Below are 20,838 nucleotides of genomic sequence, written 5' to 3'. Positions count from 1 at the left end.
TTTCGGAGGTCGTATGATATAGATTATGAGAATAAATATTGAGTCACGGAAAAGTCTGTTTAGACTATCCCATTTAAACGAGGAAAAGTTTATTTTTTCTTTGATTTTTCTTTTTCTTTATTTTCTTTTCTCCCGTCGCCGTGCCCTAGCCATCCACGCCGCTTCCTTACTCTTCTCCACCGACGGCGCTTTTTCCTCTTCTTCTCCCCTCTTCTCTTCCTCTTCAGCGCCGAACCCATCTTTTCCGCTCCCTCACGCCTTCTCTTCCCCTCCCAGTCTCTTCTTCCTCTTCTCCTCTGTGAAGTTGAGTCGTCGCCGCCGAACCTGAGCCACGAGTACAGCCTGAGGTTTCCTGCCCTTTCTCGCAATCGTGCAGCCGTCAGCACCAAATCGAAGCTCCGCCGACCATCTCTCTCGGTCCCCTTCACGCCGTCGCCATCCATTGGCATCGACACTGACGGATTGCCGACCCGGTGTCGCAGCTATCTGAGGGCAAGTCTACGATCTCCTCTCTCGATTTGCCGCGAGCCACAGTGTCGAGCCACTTCTTGCAACAGGCAGCCAAGCGTGTTGCTGTGCCCTAGTTCCGAACCACCGCTGACCAATCTTTCCTATCAGAGACACCATCTTCAACAGGAGCTTGCAGATCGGATTTAGGTTATTGTTTTTCCACAACAACATCCCCTAGTTCCAGCCACTATTTTCCCCCAGCGTACTATCAGTGCCACCACCACTAGATCTTCTCCGGCCATCATTTCTGGCAGTGAGATCCTCTAGTTCAGGCAGCAAGCTTTGCGCCCACTTGGATCCCCCACTTGCATTCACCTTCGATGAGCTTCGCGCCCACTTGGGGTATCGACGTTGTGCCTTTCGATCGATCTCTTGGGATTCACTCCTGCTCGATTCACGAGCTCTGTGCTTGCTCGACTCCAAGGCTATGCTCCCATTCGCCTTCGATTTCATAGGCTTTACGTCTGCTCCGCTCACGGGATCCGCTTCTGTTTGCCATCGACCTCTTGGCTTGACCTGCTTGGCATTCCCCCAATTCTCCAGTCGACATTTTTCAGTCGATCGATCGCGGTTATTGTCGCTCGGTTGATATTTTCTCCATCGTGCACTTGACACCGTTCGCCCATTGTCTTTCGACCGTCTCTGCATTCTCTCGATTGCCCAGTCGACATTTTTCGATTGCTCGGTCGCGATTACTATTGCTCGGTTGACAATTTCTCCGTCGTGCGCTTGACACCGCTCGCCCATCATCTTCCGACCCACTCTGCATTCTCTCGATTGTCCAGTCGATATTTTTCGATCGCCCGATCATGATTACTATCGCTCAGTCGACATTTTCTTGATCGCGCGCTCAACACCGCTCCCATTGTCTCTCCACCTGCTCGGTAAGCTCCCGATTGCTCGGTCGGCATTCTCTCAGTCGCCCGCTCGGTAGTCGCCCGCTCGGCAGTCGCCCTATCGCCCGCTCGACATTCGCTTGATCGCCTGCTTGGCACTCACTCAACATTATTTTTGTCGCTCGGTTGGCACTCGTTTTACATCTTTCTTAGCATTCGCATAATCGCCCGATCGCTCTGCTTAGCATCGATTGACTGTCTGCTCGATATCTCTCGATCTCTCGCTCGACATTCGATCGCTTGCTTGGCATGCATTCGACACTATTTTTTTCGTTGCTCACTCGATATTATTTTATTCACTTGCTCGGTATTGCCACAACTACTCGTTCGACGTTATACAACAGACACAACGATTTGACTCTACATTGAGGAGTGATTTCTTTTACGTTAGGCTTGGTCTAGTCAGTCGAACTTGTGCCTCCTTCAACTAGATTTGAAGGGGATGCTTGTGATATGTATATAGCTTACGATGACATAGGATGAATTAGGGAGAAAGGGGGGGGGGCAATTTGGTCATATCACTGTGAGGGCTTTTAAGGAGAAGGAGACATTGTTGTAAAGGGGGCTTTGTGTTCGTGTCTTCTACGCTTGGGGTTGCCGCCACCACCAGGAAGAGAGAGGGGATGCCTCTCCCTCACACTCACTACCGCCGCCTTCTCCCTCATCCCTGTCTCCTTCTCGCTCTATCTTCTCTTCATGCAGCGTCGTGGCACCTGGAACGCACGCCTCCGCCAAGGGCGCATGCCTCTTCTTCTTTACACCGGCAGCCCTGTCGCCTCTGGCTAGGCCTTCGCCGCCGGCCATGATGAACCATGGTCGGCTCGTGCAGTCACTCTCCTTCTTTCTCCATGTGCACGCACCACCGCTACCACGAGATCCAATTCTTCTTCCTCTCCGTTGTGTCGCTCACCACGTGGGCTTAGGCCGCAGGGCTTCCCTTCACTCATACTGTAACCTGCATTGTCTCCCTCTCCGCGTTGTCAATCCCCTCTTCCCTTACTTGAGACGCGCAACATCCCTCCCACGACGGTAGCCGCTACGTGCTGGTAGCCTACACGTGGGCAGTCCACACATCGACTCCACCCCTATTCCAGCATTACAGTCCACTGCCACAGCCGCTCTTCCCCCTTCTTCGCACGCCTCCTCCATCTCTTCTCCATAGCCGCAACTATCATCATCGGTCAGGCACGCTGCCGACCATCTATTCGTCTTCCAGCATCATCATTCGCTCCACAGCCCACAACGAGCAACCCCCCACCGTCGGTGCCGCTGTCGGCATCTCAAAGTTGATGATCTGGCACTCCGGCTCTCGATCCGTAGTGTTGTATGCTTCCGATGTCGATCGGGCCCCCGAGCCCTCGTTGTCATTATGTTTTGACCTGACTTGTGTGATGTTCTTATATTCCGACCGTCATGCCATCATTGTATCTTGGCCTGCATGCCAATGTCTTATCCCGGCTTGCGTACCCATGTCTTATTTAGGTCTGTGTGTCAAGTTCGCATCCGGTGTCGTGCCACCGTGTCCGGCTCTACGTCGTTAGATCCAGCTCTCCAGCATGTTTAGACTCATATACCCTTTGGGTTAGGGCAACGCGAGCATCATCCTGACCAGCTCATCGATCCACCAGAGGGCGCCCCCCTGAGCCAAGGTACGTTCTCCATACTCCCTCTATATTTATTTCATTATTATACGTCTTAATATGTTATTTATATACTTGTTGGATCTGCCTCGAGCATCGGTGTACGAGAGATTGGAGAGACCCGGTTGCTGGCTGCAAGTAGCGTTGACTAGAGGATTTTTGATGACTTGGTCAATATAAAAGTCATCTCAGCATATCTCCCTCTCGGATATCGTGATTTGATTGACATTTCATTCACCTCATCCGATAATCCCATATTCTTGACTCATATTCTAGACAAGGTCAGGCCGAATTACTAAAGTTTCGGAAGCAAATTTATAGACAAGATCAGGCGAATTACTAAAGTTTCGGAAGCAAATAAAATATAAATGGAGTTCTTCTCGTCAACTTAATTTGTCGGCTTCATGGGACCATCACATTCACGTTGGACTCAACGATGGCTTCGCCGTTGGCGGACAAGGTGTGGGTGTGCGCCTGCGCGTAGCCGCGGGCGAAACGAAAGAGGCCGGTGCCGCCGACGACCGGCATCTGGCGCACGTCGTGGAGCGTCGGGTTGCGGCCCACCACGGTGAGCGCGCTGCCGTTGTAGGCGCCATCGGTGAAGACGATGTTCATGATCTGGAGGAAGGCAATCTCGGTGGAGTTCGACGAGGCGTAGAGGCCCTGCGCCCGGCCGACGGGCCGCGACGTCGGCTGCGGCCCCTCCGTCAGCAGGTCGTCCATGATGTTGGTCATGCCGAGGAAGGTGCTGGTGGGCGGAGACTTGACGGGGTTGATGATTTGGGCGACGGTGGCGTTGCGGCCGCTGACGACGTCGTGGAAGAAGAAGTGCAGCTTGTGGGTGACGGCCTTGTGCTTGGCCTCGGCGTGCAGAGCTGCAGAGGAGGAGGGAGAGAAAAAGGACGAAACTGGCGAAGAGGGTGGTGAGAAGCCGCAGCAGCAACGTGAAGGGGGTTGCAGTATAATTAGCCATATCAAGGAAGCTAAAGACACAAGTGCGAGCTAGCTAGCTAGCTAGCGAGTGTGAGGGATATATGATGATGAATTGCATGTCTCAGTAATATATAGAAATTGTACGTGCGTTAGTTGTAAAGGGTTGAGGGGGCATGATGATGTTCTTCAATGCACTCTTAGCTACTTGGGTTGGGTTTTAGGGTTTGGTGGAGTGGGGGATTGATTGTGTTTGGAAGATGAATGAAGATGAGTTGGGTTGGGTTGGGTTGATGGCAGCTTTGCTTGCTTTAGGCACCACGCTTTGGATTCTTGTTTCCCTGACACACCGCACGGCAGCATGCACAGTGTTTGGTTTTGGTTGGGCAATCATGGCTTTCGGGATCTGGCTACGTTCGCTTTTATTAAGCATGATTCTCATCGGAATTTCACTATGTTTGTCAAATTTTATTAAAAATATTAGAATTTTATTTATAAACGTGTTATTAATCAATAACTTTTCTCTAGATGGACGGAAGGATAAATATACAATTCTTACCATAAGAAAACTTACCTATTCTCATTTAGAGAAAATAAAATTATAAATTATATTAACTCCAACAAATTATAAAAGTTAATCATTTTTATATAAAAAAATTCTCTATAAAAAGAAATTTTAATAACTTTTATAAAAGTTCTAACAAATTATAAAAATTATGACTTAGACAACTTTGAAAAAACTATTGATTGTGTTATTCTCCTCAACTGACGAGAGCATGACTCTATCAAATGAAAAAGTGAAGCAATTATAAGGAGAAGGCGTTAAATCAGATTAGTTGTTGATTTATTTCTTCAATTATTATATTTTTGATATCAATATGTTTCTTTATTTGCATTATTCTTTTCCACTAAGAACTCGACTTTTATTGAGTTGTTGACTTTTTCTTCTTAAATCGTTTGTTAAATTCTAGGAGATAATTACTTTGGTAACACTATGAATCTAGTAGTATTTTTTAGTAATTTTATTCTTCATATTTTTCTTCTAACGAGAAATAAATAAATGCACTTTATTTTATTTTATGTTTACACTTAAATATTGAGTTATTATCTATTCATCATCCTTCCTGACTAGTAAGAAAATATATGCGTATGACAAGAATTAATGATGTTCTTGTCTTCGTATAATTTGAATATGATAATGACGAGGATGATTCCACAAAATCTTTAAGGAAATCAATATGCAGAGATGAATACTCGAGATAAACTAGCATATCCTAGAATTTAAAAATTAAATTTGTGCTTAAATAAGTTAAAAAGTTAAATAATAAACAAGCATTGTAATCCATTTCGGACAATATAGCCAAATAAAGTAACTATAAATGAGATGAATACATTTAAAGTAGATATGATGAGAATATTTAAGTTAATGATCTGCTATAATAGGTAAGAAAGTCACATAATTTTGAGGAAAAAAAAATTCTTTCACCTCCTAATTTATTTGACAGACTATAAGTGAGCGTAGAAAAGAAATATGAAAATGATACGGATTTTCATAAAATTATGAAGATAATAAGGATTCATTTAATGAAAACAATTTAAGAAAAAGTTTCTAAATGAAAATAAATATATATATGAGAATTCATTTAATATGGACACAATAATTTAAGCCATTGAAAAGTCTGTTTGATTGCCGTGGAAGGCCAGTCACCATGTTTGGCACTCAATCGCCACCATCTTTACGAGTCCAGATCCTCTGCGCCCGCCTCCCGTGCGCCCTCTGCGCCTGTCGCTACGCGACAAAAAATCCACGCGCTAAGCACGTGCGTTTCTCCGCTCCAGTAATAAAACCCAACTCCAACGCACACATATCGTTTCCTGCTGATCGGTCTGTTGACCGATCAGCAAGAATTCTGATCGGTCAGCAGACCGATCAGCAGGAATGCTGATCGGTCTTGCTGACCGATCAGCATTCCAGCAGGATTTGCTTTATTAACTTTTTTTTTTTTCTTTTTTGTCCATGCCTTTTCCTGTGGAGAGAGCTCCTACTCAAAGAGTTCCAATTGCTAAAGGTCTGCTGTGCCATGGTGGAGTGAAGATCTCACTATTGCTGAACTATCCAGTGAGGGGCCTTGTTTACGAGGGAGGAACTAGTTTGAAAGACTTATCTGATGTAGTTTCCAAGTCTTGCAAGTGTCTTCAAGAGAACAATATCCCATTTAATGTTCTTATTTCTGATTCAGGCTGGAGGATCTTTCTCTTTCCCCAGGTAAACTTCTATTGATCACATGAACTTACTAGTCATATTCAAAATATAGCTCTTAGATTTATCAGTCAATAAAGAGGTATTATTTATCGTATCATTCTTGCAGTGTTATGCCGAAAAACAAGCCTTGGGCGAAGTGAGTGAGGAGATCCTAGAGACTCAAGTGAACCCTGCTGTGTGGAAGATCAGTGGGCATATGGTGCTGAAGCGCAAGAAAGACTTCGAAGAGGCAACAGAGCAATATGCTTGGAGGCTATTAGCTGAGGTCTCTCTTTCGGAGGCAAGGTTCAAAGAAGTGGAAGACTACATTCGTTGGGGCCCTTGGACTAGAGGAGTCTACGAAGGAAAAGATCAAGCTGGAAGAGAAAAAGGAAACCTCATTTCAGTCATTAGCCCCTATCGATCGAGCTACTTGTAACCTTGCAGAAGGTTGCCTAGTCTTGCAGTGAGAAAGATAACATTGTAAGTTGCGTATGAAAATCCTGCTGGAATGCTGATCGGTCAGCAAGACCGATCAGCATTCCTGCTGATCGGTCTGCTGACCGATCAGCATTCTTGCTGATCGGTCAACAGATCGATCAGCAGGAAGCGATATGTGTGCGTTGGAGTTGGGTTTTATTACTGAAACGGAGAAATGCACGTGCTTAGCGCGTGGGTTTTTTGTCGCGTAGCGACGGGCGCAGAGGGCGCACGGGAGGCGGGCGCAGAGGATCTGAACTCCATCTTTACACCTCAACGAAACATATCCATAATTTTATAATATTTATATTTGTATATTTAAATTAATATTTCACCTGCTACAAAACAATTATCAGTCACATCGATCATTAATGTCGATGCATTTTTAAGTATTTTCAAATTACAAAGCAAATGGTCTTTTCTGTCAATTAATTAATTAAACTCGACGGAAGGCAAGAGAAGAGGGCGAACGGAGCTGGTCTTCTGAGCTCAGGCAATGGGTCCACGCTGGTGGGCCGCCGTTCTCCGGCGCGCTCTGGCGAGCGGCGAGCGCCGGAGATGGAGGTCCTGGCTGTTCATTCTGGCCCTCTTCTTCTGCTCCCCGGTGCTCCTCCCGCTCGCCTGCCTCTCCTTCCCACTGCTCTGCGTCGCCGGCCTGTGCCTCCGTGCTGGCCGGCAGTGGAGGCGGGGATCAGCCGCCTCCATGACCATCCTGCTTCCGCGCGAAGAAATCGAGCCGCGACTGCTGCAGCGGTACTTAGAGGACCAGCTTCGGCTCGTCGCGGGAGGACTGATCATCGAATCGGAGCACCGGCGAACATCACGGTAGATTTGCCCTGTTTATCTTTGCTCTGCACTGCGTGGAAATAGTGTGTTTGTTTTGTGTGTGTGTTGGGTTAATGGCGTTAAGTTGCATATTGCTCTGTTTGATAGGGAGAGATGAATGAATATCTACCTTCTACAAAGAGAAACGCGTGATAGATCATAAGAACCTGCAGATCAAAACAAGCAACAAAAATATAATTAATGTTATTTTTAACTCAGCAAAAACAACGATGGAGGGGAGAATCGAGCTCATCTTGTCTATTTTGGTATCATCCACTGAGTTTCTGGCCCTTGCAACCTAAGCAAAATGAATTTGAAAAGAGAAAGCATTGCTATTTAACATAAATTGCTTTAGCTCTTTTTTCTTGGTGCATTAATCCCTCGTAGTATTGTAAGTTATCCTATAAATCAACTTTCTACCCATAGTTTTATCAAATCTTAGAAAAAAAAAATTTAATTAGATTCCTAACTATATGTTCCATTGAATTTTTAGTTCTACAGCTTAATTACTCTTTCTCTACTACAAACATAAAGTAGACTTTTTGACACAACAAAGTTTCAGAAGTCATACCTTTTGAGACAACTTCAAAGATTAATATGCATTAATATGCTTTTATTGAGGGCGAATTACACGTTAAGTAACTTAAGTTATGTATCATCGGAAAGTCAAAGCTATAGATGTCTAATTTTCCAAAAAAAAAAATGATGTTCAAAAATAATATTCCCTTGGTCATTTTATTGAAGTCTGCCAGAATGGTCATGCTACTCATGAATTTGAAAGGTTTAACTAATGCATAACTTTTTCATTCTCAAGACTTTAAGAACATTAAATGTATTTTGACTCTAAAGACCATATTGGAAGCAACATAATTTTTAAATTAAAAAAAAATATTGTGACCACTTGTTAGATGATTTATTTTCTTATTATTTCTATAAACTTTTGATGAATCCCCTAGAGTGATAAGTATTGAATCTTGCCTTGTACTATCATCTATTTCTCATATATTTGACGATGTCAAGTTGGTATCAGATCTTTGATTCACAATGTAACGTAGCATAAGCTATTGAATTCATTGATTTGTACACAAATAGTAGAAATAATCTTCTATAGCATGTTGATTCTAAGAAAAATATCAGAGAATAGGACAAATTCAATTCGATGTTCCCTAAAAGGAGACAATGACGAAAAATAATATTTAATAAAAAATTATTCCCGAGCAACTAAACATCCATTTAAATAAACTCAAAACCATAACTTACAAAAGATGAGAATACCCTTAAATGCCTAAAATATATATATTTTTGGATCCGAAAGTTGGTCTGTTAGATATCTTCCATCTTATAAGTTCATGATCTTTTTCATATATTTTTAATGTGAGATTTTGATTGTATTTCAACAATCCTTCATTCAAAAGAATAACCACAAATATTTTTATGGTTCGGGCCTCCCCTTAAGTCCATCTGTCTATACTCCAATTGAGGTCACTCCTCTCCACTACGTCTAAGAGTGCATAGTTTACATGAAATGTAGGGAGCACCACCTGCCTTGAGAGTTCATCTTGGATTTACTAGGAGTCCCCATCTTTGTAACAACCACCCTTCTTACTACTACTCTCTAAGGGTGACCGTTACCTAACTACTATTCTACTCACTAGTGTCACTTATGCTATTATTAGCGACACTTAGATTTATCACGGCCCTAGACGAATTCCTACCGAAAAATTTCGGCAGAGTCTCCCCTGTACCGGTGACCAAATCAACAATACAAACACTATATACACAGCCACAGGCGGCTGGAACATATTTTTCCACACCCACGCAGTAATAATAACACAGTAAGTAAAAGAAAACTATTCTAGCAATAGTAAACAAATATCTAACTCCAACAATAGGACATATCAAGCTACAAGTACGGAATAAACTCAATTACAATCCCAACTTCATAATAGTATTTAAACTAAAAGAAACATAAACTGAAACTCTAAACAGGTAGGTCCTGAAAATTCGCTAGCAAACTCTGGATCTCTCCATAGTTCAGTCATCACACACCTCCATCACCACCACCTTGTCGCCTTCCTTTCATATTTTAGCTTTTCTTTTATTTGCAGTAGGAGGAAAAGTAAATCTATAAGCGAAACGCTTAGTAAGAACTAATCTATCTCACAAAAACTCAAAGTGCATAAAAATACAAATGATACTGAAACTAAAATGCTAAAAGAAAAGCTACATGTACTCATCTAATAGCAAAGTACTCAAATAAACTACATACTTATGATATACCAGAATAAAGCTGAATACTGAAAATAAAACTAAACATGCTCACTAAACTGATAAGAAAAGTAATGAAACTCATGATGTATGCTTAGAATTAAAGGAACTAAACTTCTGTTGATTCTAAACATAGGTGGTACTTGTTTCATTTACTTATAGCTTTATACTTGAAATTAATCTTTTAATTTCTTTTACTTTTACTTTTCTTTCTTCTTCTTTTTCTTTTTCTTTCTTCTTCTTTTTCTTTGGGCCCAGGCTTAGTACCATCTTATGCGCGCTCTCTAATAGAGACTAAGGTAGCGAGCCTCCAGTCCTATGAGGGTAAAGTCCTCGGTCTTACCAGGGCCAAGACCTCGGAATTGGTCACCTGGATTTGTTTAACGACAACCTCAGAAGTCGGGTACTAGCCTCTTACTTTAAATTACTTGTTATCTTTTCTAATTAGACCTTGGTCTTTTCTCTACTCATAACTTCTCATAATCCTCTAAAAAGGTTTAATAGGGCACATAATCATTCCACTAAATACCTGGCTACTCATGCTTGTTAAAATAGCAAATGAAAACTAAAGAAACTGCTCATGTGTATCTAGTAGTAAGGAAAACTGATCATGCTCAACTCATGGCAATTAAAAGCTGCACATACGCAATGATAGCAAATGAACACTAGAAAATCTGCATATATGACTAATAAAAAAAAAATCTGCATATATGAATCTGCACATATGGCTAATAAAAATCTGCACATATGGATACTAAAAATCTGCACATGTGAACAACAAAAATCTGCACACAGAATTAAGAACTAATACTGCTCATGCTATTCTATACTGCATACTTTAAATAAAGGCTATTCTTGCCTTTTTGAGTTGCAAGGAAGATACTAATCCCATTCTTATACATGGCAGCGAGATGAAACACTAATACTACAAAGTGAACAGCCGAAATTCTCAAAAAGCAGCAAGCATAAATAGAACCTGTTTACACACTTTGATTTGCAATCTAGATCATGCAAACCTTCTAGAAAAGAACTAAACTCAACAATAATTAGCATACCTAGCAAATGTTATAGATTAGCTACGCCAATGATTTGTATCTCACAGCAGGAAACAACATAACAGGTAATCTAAACATTTCTTACTGCGCTTACTTGCTAAGAATTAAAATGAACTCCTTCTATACATTTAAACTCAAATCATAAATTAGCATGCTTAATATGTATGTTACGGAAGGTAAGGAATGAAAGGGAAAACCCTAGCTTATAATCCTGTTCAACAGCAACCCAAGCAAGAAACTTTCGGCACAGCAACTTAGCATGGTAAATTCTGCACAGCAACTTAGCATGGTAAATTCTGCACAGCAACCTCTAAAGGAAAACTAACGTAGAAATTTCAACACAGCAACCCTAGCTTACTCAAAAGGGAAGCCCTAGCATAAAAATCCGAAAACCTAATGCCCTAACATGGCAAATTCGGTACAACACACCTTAACACAGAAATTTAGCACAACAAACGCAAACCCTAGCATATACTTCTACTTGGCACAGCAAGATCCGAAAGCAAGGAAACAAAATCCAAAAGTTCGGAGCAACTCCTACCACAGGTGAGTAGTACTTACTCCTTGTTCTTGCACTTACAACCGGGAAGGAGGAAGGAAGCTTCTAGGGTTCAGAGAAAACCCGAGCTCGCGGTGCTTCTTCTGTGCCCGCGTGCTCCCCCCGACAAGGCAACCTCAAGGAGGTAAAGAGAACCCCTCGGAAAGCTTTGGCCGGCCGCCGGAAAAAAATCCCTAGCTCCCTTTTTGCCTTTCGCCCGAGCCCGCCATCGCATACGCAGAAGAGGAAGAAGGAAACGGGATTTTAGGTCACGGGATCAAACTTAGGTTCTCTTCTTATAACTAGGGTTTTTATTAATTACTATAGCTTATATATTTTTCTCTCCTTCTTAGGTTAGCATCGCCCGCTGGCACAGCTGGTCAGTCGGGTTTTGCTCGGGTCGGAGGCCTCGACTTCGATCCCTCAGCCGCGCAATTTTTTCCAATCTATTTTAAATGTTCCAACTATAGCTTAAATAAATTCGCTTCCCTTCTTAATTACAAAACAACCGCAGACCAGTTGGTTGGCTGGGTTCGGCTCGAGTCGAGGTTGTGGGTTCGAACCTTGGCTTGGACAATTTTTGAGCTAAACTTCTTTCGTTTTGTAAAAATACCAAACGACTTCCAAAAATTAGGAAAAAATACTCAAAAAATTTTTAAAAATCTCTAGAACATTTTAAAAGTATTTATAAATGTTTTTGAAGACATTTAGAACTCGAAATAGAGAAAATTGGATCGTTACAATCCCCCATACCTTATAAAAAGTTCGTCCTCGAACTTAGAATAGCTCTGGATATCTCTGTCTCATACTGTCCTCCCGCTCCCAAATGACTTCCTCGTGCTTCTGGTTCTGCCAGATGACCTTCACTAGTGGCACTTCTTTATTTCTTAGTCTCTTGACTGCTCTGTCCACTATCTGTGTAGGTCTGCTCTCATAACTAAGATCCTCTTGGATCTGCACTGACTGAGGCTGAATCACTTGGCTTGGGTCGTGGAGACACTTCTTTAGCATAGAGACATGAAATACATTATGTATTGCTGACATGTCTTGTGGTAAATTCAGCTTGTAAGCTACTTTCCCAATCCTTTTTGTGATCAGGTAAGGTCCTACATAACGAGGACTTAATTTGCCCTTCTTACCAAATCTCATCACTCTCTTCATCGGAGCAACTTTGAGAAAGACTGAATTCCCTACTTGGAATTCAAGTGGCCTACGACGTGTGTCAGCATAACTCTTCTGTCTACTCTGGGCAGTCTCAATTCTCTGTCTGATCTTCTGAATAGCCTGAGTAGTCTCATCTATCAGCTCTATCTGAATGCCTAGTTCCACTTCCATTTCTTTTCTTTCACCTGCTTCTTACCAGCAAATGGGTGATCTGCACTTCCTACCATACAACGCCTCATAAGGTGTCATCTTGATGGTGGCCTGATAGCTATTGTTGTAGGCAAACTCAGCTAAGCATAGATACTTGCACCAACTTCCCTTGAAATCTATTGCACAAGGTTTGAGCATATCTTCTAGTATCTGATTTACTCGCTCTGTCTGTCCATCAGTCTGAGGATGGAAAGCTGTGCTGAACTTGAGTTTGGTGCCTAGTGCATTCTGAACACACTCCCAAAAGTGTGAGGTGAAGCGTCCATCTCTATCAGAAACAATAGATTTAAGAACTCCGTGAAGTATGATCACCTCCTTAACATATAACTGTGCCAACTGCTCTATAGAGTGAGACACCTTGATGGCTAGAAAATGAGCAGACTTGGTCAATCTGTCCACTATCACCCATATCGCATCATATCCATTTGTGGTTCTTGGGAGACCTGTTATGAAGTCCATGGATATGTCTTCCCACTTCCACTCTGGTATAGGAAGAGGCTGTAAAACTCCTCCTGGTCTCTGGTGTTCTGCTTTGACCCTCTGACATGTCAGGCAGGTACTGACATATTTAGCAACATCTCTTTTGAGTCCAGACCACCATAACATCTGTTTCACGTCTTGATACATCTTGGTAGAACCAGGATGCATGGAGTAAGATGTACTATGAGCTTCCTCCAAAATTTTCTTTCTCAGCTCTTCATCATTGGGGACACAAAGGCGGCTCCCCTGATAAAGAATTCCACTGTCTGATACTCGAAACTCCGAATTTCCTTCTTCTTGTATCCCTTGCTTGATCTTTTGGATATCTGAATCTTCACTTTGCTTTCTCTGTATATCCTTAAGCAAGGTAGACTCCAAGGTCAATGTAGAGAGTTGCCCATAAATAATTTCCATTCCAAAAATCTAACAACTCCTTCTACAGTGGTAGGGCTAATGATGACAAAGACATTAGGGATGCACTGGATTTTCTGCTTAGTGCATCTGCCACTTTATTAGCTTTGCCTGGGTGGTAGAGGATTTCACAGTCATAATCTTTGACCAACTCTAGCCACCTACGCTGTCTCATGTTTAAGTCCTTCTGAGTGAAGAAGTACTTAAGACTCTGATGGTCTGTGAAGATTCTGCACTGAACGCCGTACAAATAATGTCGCCAGAGTTTTAGTGCAAAGACCACCGCTGCCAGCTCAAGATCATGAGTGGGGTAATTTTTCTCGTAGTCTTTGAGTTGTCTGGAAGCATAAGCTATCACTTTTCCTTCCTGCATGAGTACAGCTCCTAAGCCCATTTTGGAAGCATCACTGTAGATGTCAAAACTCCTGTCACTTTCTGGAACAGTCAGAATAGGAGCACTGGTCAGTCTCTTCTTGAGCTCTTGGAAACTCTGCTCACATTTATCTGACCATTCAAACTTCTTGTTCTTTCTGGTGAGGGCTGTTAGTGGAGAGGCTATCCTGGAAAAATCCTCCACAAATTTCCTGTAGTACCCAGCTAAACCAAGGAAGCTTCTGATCTCCCTGGCGTTCTTGGGTCTACTCCAGTTGTTGACTGCTTCTATTTTGACTGGATCCACTTGGATGCCTTCTTTAGAAATTATGTGATCTAGAAATGCCACCTGATCTAACCAGAACTCGCACTTTGAGAATTTAGCATAAAGCTGCTGATCCGGCGGTAAAAATCCGGAGCCCCATAAGGAGTCAACGCTGAGGGGAGGTCAAAGGGTCCAGTGGCTCGCCGGAAAAGGGCGAGCCGACCGGACTCAGAAGAAAGGGAAATCTGGTAGTAAAAGGCACCCTGGTAGGGACCAGGGGTCCGACGCTCAAATAAAGCAGTGCGTAATAACCGAGCGGAAGGAGGTGCCGCCCGGAAGGAGGTGCCGCCCGGACGGCGCAAAGAATCAAGGCCGTCCGGACGACGTTCATCGCCCGCTCGGCGGGCCAGGCACCCCAGTCAGACAGTGGGTAAAAGACGGGGACATCTTCTGACAGCCGTCAAGTCGTATGGCTGTGCCATACTTCTAGTCTGACAACGGGTGGTCCTGCCGTCCCATCAAAGAACATGCTCGGACTGTGGCAGCATGGTGTCAGGTAAGCTCTCTGACAAGTGCATACCGTGGTATGGGTTGCTGACACGTACGCACCTCGGTGGGCGTGCATCAGTTCCTTCTCCGTCTTATATAAAGAGGCTATTACTTCGCCGAAGGTACGCAGAATACGAATTTGGCAGCCACTTTCTCCACCACTTACCTGACTTGAGCGTCGGAGGACCGTCGCCGGGACACCTCCCGGCTCGGTTTTGTTGCAGGTTCGACCTTGAGGACCCAGAGAGCCGCGTGCCCAGCGTTCATCGACTCTTGATTCGGACAGATCAAATTGGCGCCATCTGTGGGAACGCTCCTGCATCCGATCGGAGACAATGGACGAGGCCGGACGACAACACACGGTGGCGCTTTCACAAGAAGAACTCGAGGCTCGTCGAGATGAGGGCGCCAAACTCATGGAGCAACAAAAATCCGCCGAGCGGGCGGAGCAACAAGCAACATCTGCGTCTGGTGGCCGAGCGGAAGCACCTCCAACCGCCGTCGCATTCCATCGGGCCTTATTTCGCACCCCTGAAGCCATACCAGCCCGAAGAGATAGAGGATCTTCCTCAGATGAAATGCCAAGGCGGGATGACAGGAAGGGGAAAGCTCCCCGAGCGGACTCCTCCCCCGAGCGGATCAATCGCCAATTTTCGGAGGTTATCCTACGAGACCCTCTGCCCAAGCACTACGTGCCTCCGACGATCGGCGAATACAATGGAACAACGGACCCGGATGATCATCTGGGTAAGTTCGATAATACAGCCACGCTCCATCAGTACACAGATGGAGTAAAGTGTAGAGTTTTCCTTACCACCCTCTCGGGATCGGCTCAACGGTGGTTTCGAAGGTTGCCGGACGGATCCATCACGAGCTTCAAGGAATTCCGAACGGCCTTCCTCCACCACTTCGCCAGTAGTCGGCGTTATCAAAAGACAAGTGTCAGCTTATTCGCCATCAAGCAAGAGCCGAGAGAATCGCTTCGAGGCTATATTCAGCGATTCAACCAAGTGGCGATGGATATCCCAACGGCCACATCGGAGACGATGATGAATGCCTTCACGCAAGGCCTTGTGGATGGGGACTTCTTCCGGTCGCTCATCCGAAAGCCGCCCCGAGATTATGATCACATGCTACATCGGGCCAACGAATATATAAATGTGGAAGAAGCGCAAGCCGCTCGGAAAGGAAACTCCAAAGCAAGACTGCTCATGCCGAGCGGAAACAAGACACCGCCTGCCAGCCCACCCGAGGACCGAGGGTCAAGCACCGATCCTCACGCCGATCGCACGTACAAGAAGTGGTGCCGCCCAAGCCAAAGAAGAGGTGGACCCTATGTTCGCAAATTCCACCGACGGATACGCACAACACGAGGGATTGCGAAGCCTTCCTTTGTGTCCAACTGCTCCTGTGAAAGCCGAACGACGGCCGCCTCCCATCGGCTGTGAGACGTGGGACTCATGAGGCGACCGAACCCGCACCGAGGGCGACACCGCAGACACCCGATCGGCACCGATCCCGAGGCGGGAGAATCCGGGCGTCGAGAACGGTCACGACCGTCCGCTGGAGGAGGAAAATAGGAGCAATACTTCCGGCGAGATCAACGTTATTGCCGGTGGTGGGCCGACCGAGGAGATTCCAACCGAGCCGAAGGCGGGCGTCCGTCACCGCAGATCCACGCGGCTGCAGCCAAGAGCGGCAAGTGGGCCGAAATCACTTTCGGACCCGGGACTTAGAAGGAGTTGAAGTGTCCCACGACGACGCTGCTCATTAAAGCGGTAATAACAAATTACACCATTCACCGCATATTTGTTGACACAGGAGCTCGGTCAACATCATATTCAAGAAGGCGTTTGATCAGCTGCAAATTGATCGAGCCGAGCTGCTGCCCATGCCGGGTTTACGGGCAACGAAGTTCAGCCGGTCGGACAAATCCGGCTGGCGACCTCGCTGGGAGAAGAGCCGCTCAGGAGGACCAGGACAATAAACTTCGTGGTGGTCGACTCTCCCTCATCCTACAACGTCATTTTGGGACGACCGGCGCTCGGCGAATTCCGAGCGGTTGTCTCAACCTTCCACCAGAAGATAAAGTTCCCCGTGGAGGACAAAGTAGGAGAAGTGCGGGGAGATCAGCTAGCAGCTCGGCGGTGCTATATAGAGATGATCCGAGCAGAAGCTTGTTCCGCTCGGAAGGCGCCCCGAATTGAGGTACACGCCATAACCGAGAAACCTCCTGCTTTAATTTATGATGAAAAGGAGGAAGTCCAGATCCATCCGACCCGATCGGAGGCCACGACTTTTATCGCCTCTGATCTGGGGAAAGAACAAAAGGAGAAGCTGATTCAATGCCTCCAACGAAATCATGATGTCTTCGTTTGGTCGACACATGAGTTACCTGGAATTTCGCCGAGCCTAGCGCAGCATGAATTGCATGTCCGACCGGACGCTCGGCCAGTGAAGCAGAGAAAAAGGGACTTCAGCGCCGAGCAGAATGCCATCATCCGGACGGAGGTGGAAAAACGAGGTGCAGTTCCCGAGCTGGCTGGCCAACGTAGTCTTGGTCTCCAAGTCGGGCGGCAAGTGGAGGGTCTGCATCGACTTTCGAGATTTAAACAAGGCATGCCCCAAGGATTTTTATCCTCTGCCCCGGATAGATCAGCTGGTAGACTCCACGGCCGGCTGCGAACTAATTTGCATGCTTGACGCTTACCAAGGATATCATCAAGTACCGCTCGCCCGGGAAGACCAAGAAAAAGTAAGCTTCGTAACTGCTGACGGCACATATTGTTACAATGTGATGCCGTTCGGATTGAAGAATGCCGGAGCCACCTATCAACGCTTGATGAACAAGGTGTTCAAGGAGCAGATCGGGAGGAATCTGGAAGTTTATGTGGACGACATTCTTATCAAATCCGTCCGAGCGGCCGATCTTTTCAAGGATATGGAAGAAACCTTCCGAACGCTGCGCAAATATGGAGTCAAACTAAATCCCCAAAAGTGCCTGTTCGGAGCCAAAGGAGGGCGTTTCTTGGGGTATATAGTGACCGAGCGGGGAATTGAAGCAAACCCCAGCAAGATTAAAGCACTGCAAGACATGCCGCCCCCAAGAAATACAAGAGAAGTGCAAAGGTTGACCGGTCGGATAACTGCTCTATCGAGATTCATCTCCAGAACCGCCGACCGGAGCCTGCCATTCTTCAAGATCCTGCGCAAGGCTACTAAATTCCAGTGGGATGAAGAATGTGACCGAGCATTTGAAGAGTTGAAGACATATCTTAATTCTCTACCAGTGTTAGCCAAGCCGGTCGGGGGTGAGTCACTTTATATGTATCTGTTGTCAACTGAGCATGCTGTAGGCTCAGCACTTGTGAGGGCGAACGGCGAAGAACAGCCGGTGTATTTTCTAAGCCACATTTTAAAAGATGCTGAATCTCGTTACACTGGGCTCGAGAAGTTGGCCTTTGCTTTAGTTCTAGCCGCTCGGCGCCTGCGACCGTATTTCTTGGCTCATACCATTATTGTCCGGACGAACAGTCCACTTGGAAGAGTGCTGTTGAATCCAGAAGCGTCCGGACGGCTTATCAAGTGGACGACAGAATTAAGTGAATTTGACATCCAATATCAGCCCCGCTCGGCGATTAAAGCCCAATCCTTGGCTGATTTTGTGACCGAAGTGCAAAGGCCAGAGCCGGAAGCTATGTGGAGAATATATGTGGATGGATCCTCCGCTCGGCTTGGAAGTGGGATCGGAATATTACTACTCTCACCTCAGGAAGAAAAGATGCACCTATCCGTCCGGCTAGATTACAAAGCTACTAACAATGAAGCAGAGTATGAGGCCCTCATAGCCGGATTGCAGGCAGCACGGCATGTGGGAGCAGGTCGGGTGACACTCTATTCTGATTCACAGTTGGCCGCTCAGCAACTTTCCGGCACCTTTGAAATCAACTGTGTTCGGCTCAAACTCTACGCTGAGGCCTTTGAAAAACTCAAAGCTACTTTCCGAGAGGTGCTTATTCAGAAGATCCCCCGAACGGAGAACCAGGCTGCCGATGAGTTAGCCAAACTAGCGAGCTCAATAACGCCGGTCGCCATTCAGCAACCAATTGAAAAAACGCTGCTGGTGGCGCATGTCGACCGGATGCAAGGCCTCGCATTTCCAAGTGACTGGAGGACACCTATTATAGAATTCCTCCGTTCGGGCACCACACCATCCGATGAATATGCAGCCCGGCTCCTCAGAAGAAGAGCCGGTCGGTTTACACTCATCGGAGATCAGCTTTACAAGAAAGCTTTCTCGCGCCCTTTGCTGAAATGTGTAAGCTCGGAGGACTCAGCTTACATCCTCCAGGAAGTACATCAAGGATCATGCGGGGGTCATCCGGGCGGATGCTCATTGGCCAAGAAGATCCTCTTGGCCGGATACTTTTGGCCAACTTTACAAACAGATGCCGCTCGGACAGTATCTACATGCCTTTCATGCCAAAAGTATCACAACTTCTCCCACCGACCGGCAGAGGAGATGAAGGCATCAACCATCTCATGTCCGTTCGATCAATGGGGAATGGATATTGTGGGTCCATTTCCGATGGCGACCGGGCAGAGGAAATTTTTACTAGTGGCGGTAGACTATTTCTCCAAGTGGGTGGAGGCCGAGCCGCTGGCAAAGATCACTGAACAAATGGTTAAAAAATTCATCTGGCAACACATCATTTGTCGGTTCGGCATCCCTCGCCGACTAGTGTCCGACAACGGGCGGCAGTTCACAGGGAAGATGTTAGAGGATTGGTGCAAAAGCTACGGCATTGAGCAACATTTCACGTCCGTGGCCTATCCTCAGAGCAACGGTCAAGCTGAAGTCGCCAACCGGGAAATTCTTCGTATTCTGCGCGCTCGGCTCGACCATTTGGGAGGGAGTTGGCCGGATGAAGTGCCGAGCGTCTTGTGGGCCATCCGAACGACGCCAAAAGAAGGGACGGGAGTCACACCGTTCCATTTGGTATATGGCGGTGAGGCTGTCATACCGGTCGAAGTCGGCGTTGAGTCAGCCCGGATCCAGAGCTATGATGATGACAACGCCGAACGAAGAAACATGGAGCTGGACTTGGTAGAAGAGGAGAGGGCAAAGGCGTCCGTTCGGCTGATGGCATACCATCAGTGGATGAAGCAAAACTACAACCGGCACGTAATTCCCAGATCGTTCCAAGTCGGCGATCTTGTCTGGAAGAAAGTCAAGCCGGTCGGCGACGTCGGCAAGCTTGAAGCTCCATGGGCAGGCCCTTTCAAAATCATCGAAAAGCTCCGCTCGGGCGCGTATTATCTGGAGGACGAGGACGGCAGCTAGATAGGCCGTGGAGCGCGAACCACCTCCAGCCTTACCGGGCGGGGTGAAAGGTGTATCACTGTAAATCACCCTGTGTATTTCATTTTTCGACTAAATACTTGAAATGCAGAGATGAAAAGTCAAAAGAGCGAATATAAGGCATTATCATCGTAAACCCGAAGACCCCAGGCCGTTCGGCCGGGCTGCGTATAGAATATAAGCAGCGTTCGAAATCGAAGACCCCGAGCAGTTCGGTCGGGCTGCATACTAGTGTGGCAGGAAGGAAACCAAAGCCCTGCGCTGTTCAGGATGATAGAGGGAGGTTATTGCCTGGAGCGAAGGCCTGAGCCGGTAGGCCAGGTATATGGTTTTCCGAGCCAAGTGCTCGACAACGAAGGCCTCGAACCGCTCGGCCGGAGGTATACGGATCAAATTGGCGCCAAACGCTCTAAAAACGGAAGCCCCGTACCATTCGGACGGATATAAATTATCTGAGCCAAAATGCTCGAAGCAGACCCTGAGCCGTTCGGCCAGGAGTACGTTCTTGGGTAAAAGGGGCATATGGATTATCCGAGCCAAGCACCCGAATAGTGAAAGCCTCCTTGCCGATCAGGTTCGCAAGCGAATGACCCGTGCTGTTCGGCCGAGCATAAATATTGTTCAAGCGCGGGATATGAAGG

General features: G+C 46.0%; 2 protein-coding genes across 2 annotated transcripts; one reads left to right on the top strand and one right to left on the bottom strand.

The window, feature by feature from the left end:
- Nucleotides 1-3,338: 3,338 nt before the first annotated feature.
- On the bottom strand, nucleotides 3,339-4,418 carry LOC122043905 (dirigent protein 21-like). Its single transcript, XM_042604469.1, has 2 exons — nucleotides 4,296-4,418; nucleotides 3,339-4,048 (listed from the first exon to the last, which is right to left on the bottom strand). The coding sequence occupies exons 1-2, from the start codon at nucleotides 4,416-4,418 to the stop codon at nucleotides 3,449-3,451; spliced, it is 723 nt and encodes a 240-aa protein (XP_042460403.1). The 3' UTR covers nucleotides 3,339-3,448.
- A 1,491-nt stretch (nucleotides 4,419-5,909) lies between these two features.
- Nucleotides 5,910-6,705, top strand: LOC122041936 (GDP-L-galactose phosphorylase 1-like). The gene is made up of 2 exons (XM_042601828.1): nucleotides 5,910-6,242; nucleotides 6,346-6,705. The coding sequence occupies exons 1-2, from the start codon at nucleotides 5,994-5,996 to the stop codon at nucleotides 6,655-6,657; spliced, it is 561 nt and encodes a 186-aa protein (XP_042457762.1). The 5' UTR covers nucleotides 5,910-5,993; the 3' UTR covers nucleotides 6,658-6,705.
- The last annotated feature ends 14,133 nt before the right edge of the window (nucleotides 6,706-20,838 follow it).

Source organism: Zingiber officinale, chromosome 2A, assembly GCF_018446385.1.
Source record: "Zingiber officinale cultivar Zhangliang chromosome 2A, Zo_v1.1, whole genome shotgun sequence".
In the NCBI taxonomy this organism is placed as follows: domain Eukaryota; kingdom Viridiplantae; phylum Streptophyta; class Magnoliopsida; order Zingiberales; family Zingiberaceae; genus Zingiber; species Zingiber officinale.
The sequence above is the reverse complement of the archived record's forward strand: the minus strand, read 5'-3'. Positions and strand labels throughout refer to the sequence as shown.

Coding starts and splice junctions, on each gene's coding strand:
- LOC122041936 (XM_042601828.1), top strand. CDS start 5,994: ATGCCTTTTCCTGTGGAGAGAGCTCCTACTCAAAGAGTTCCAATTGCT. Junction 6,243..6,345: donor GGATCTTTCTCTTTCCCCAG/GTAAACTTCTAT, acceptor TCATTCTTGCAG/TGTTATGCCGAAAAACAAGC.
- LOC122043905 (XM_042604469.1), bottom strand. CDS start 4,418: ATGAGAATCATGCTTAATAAAAGCGAACGTAGCCAGATCCCGAAAGCC. Junction 4,049..4,295: donor AAACAAGAATCCAAAGCGTG/GTGCCTAAAGCA, acceptor CTAGCTAGCTAG/CTCGCACTTGTGTCTTTAGC.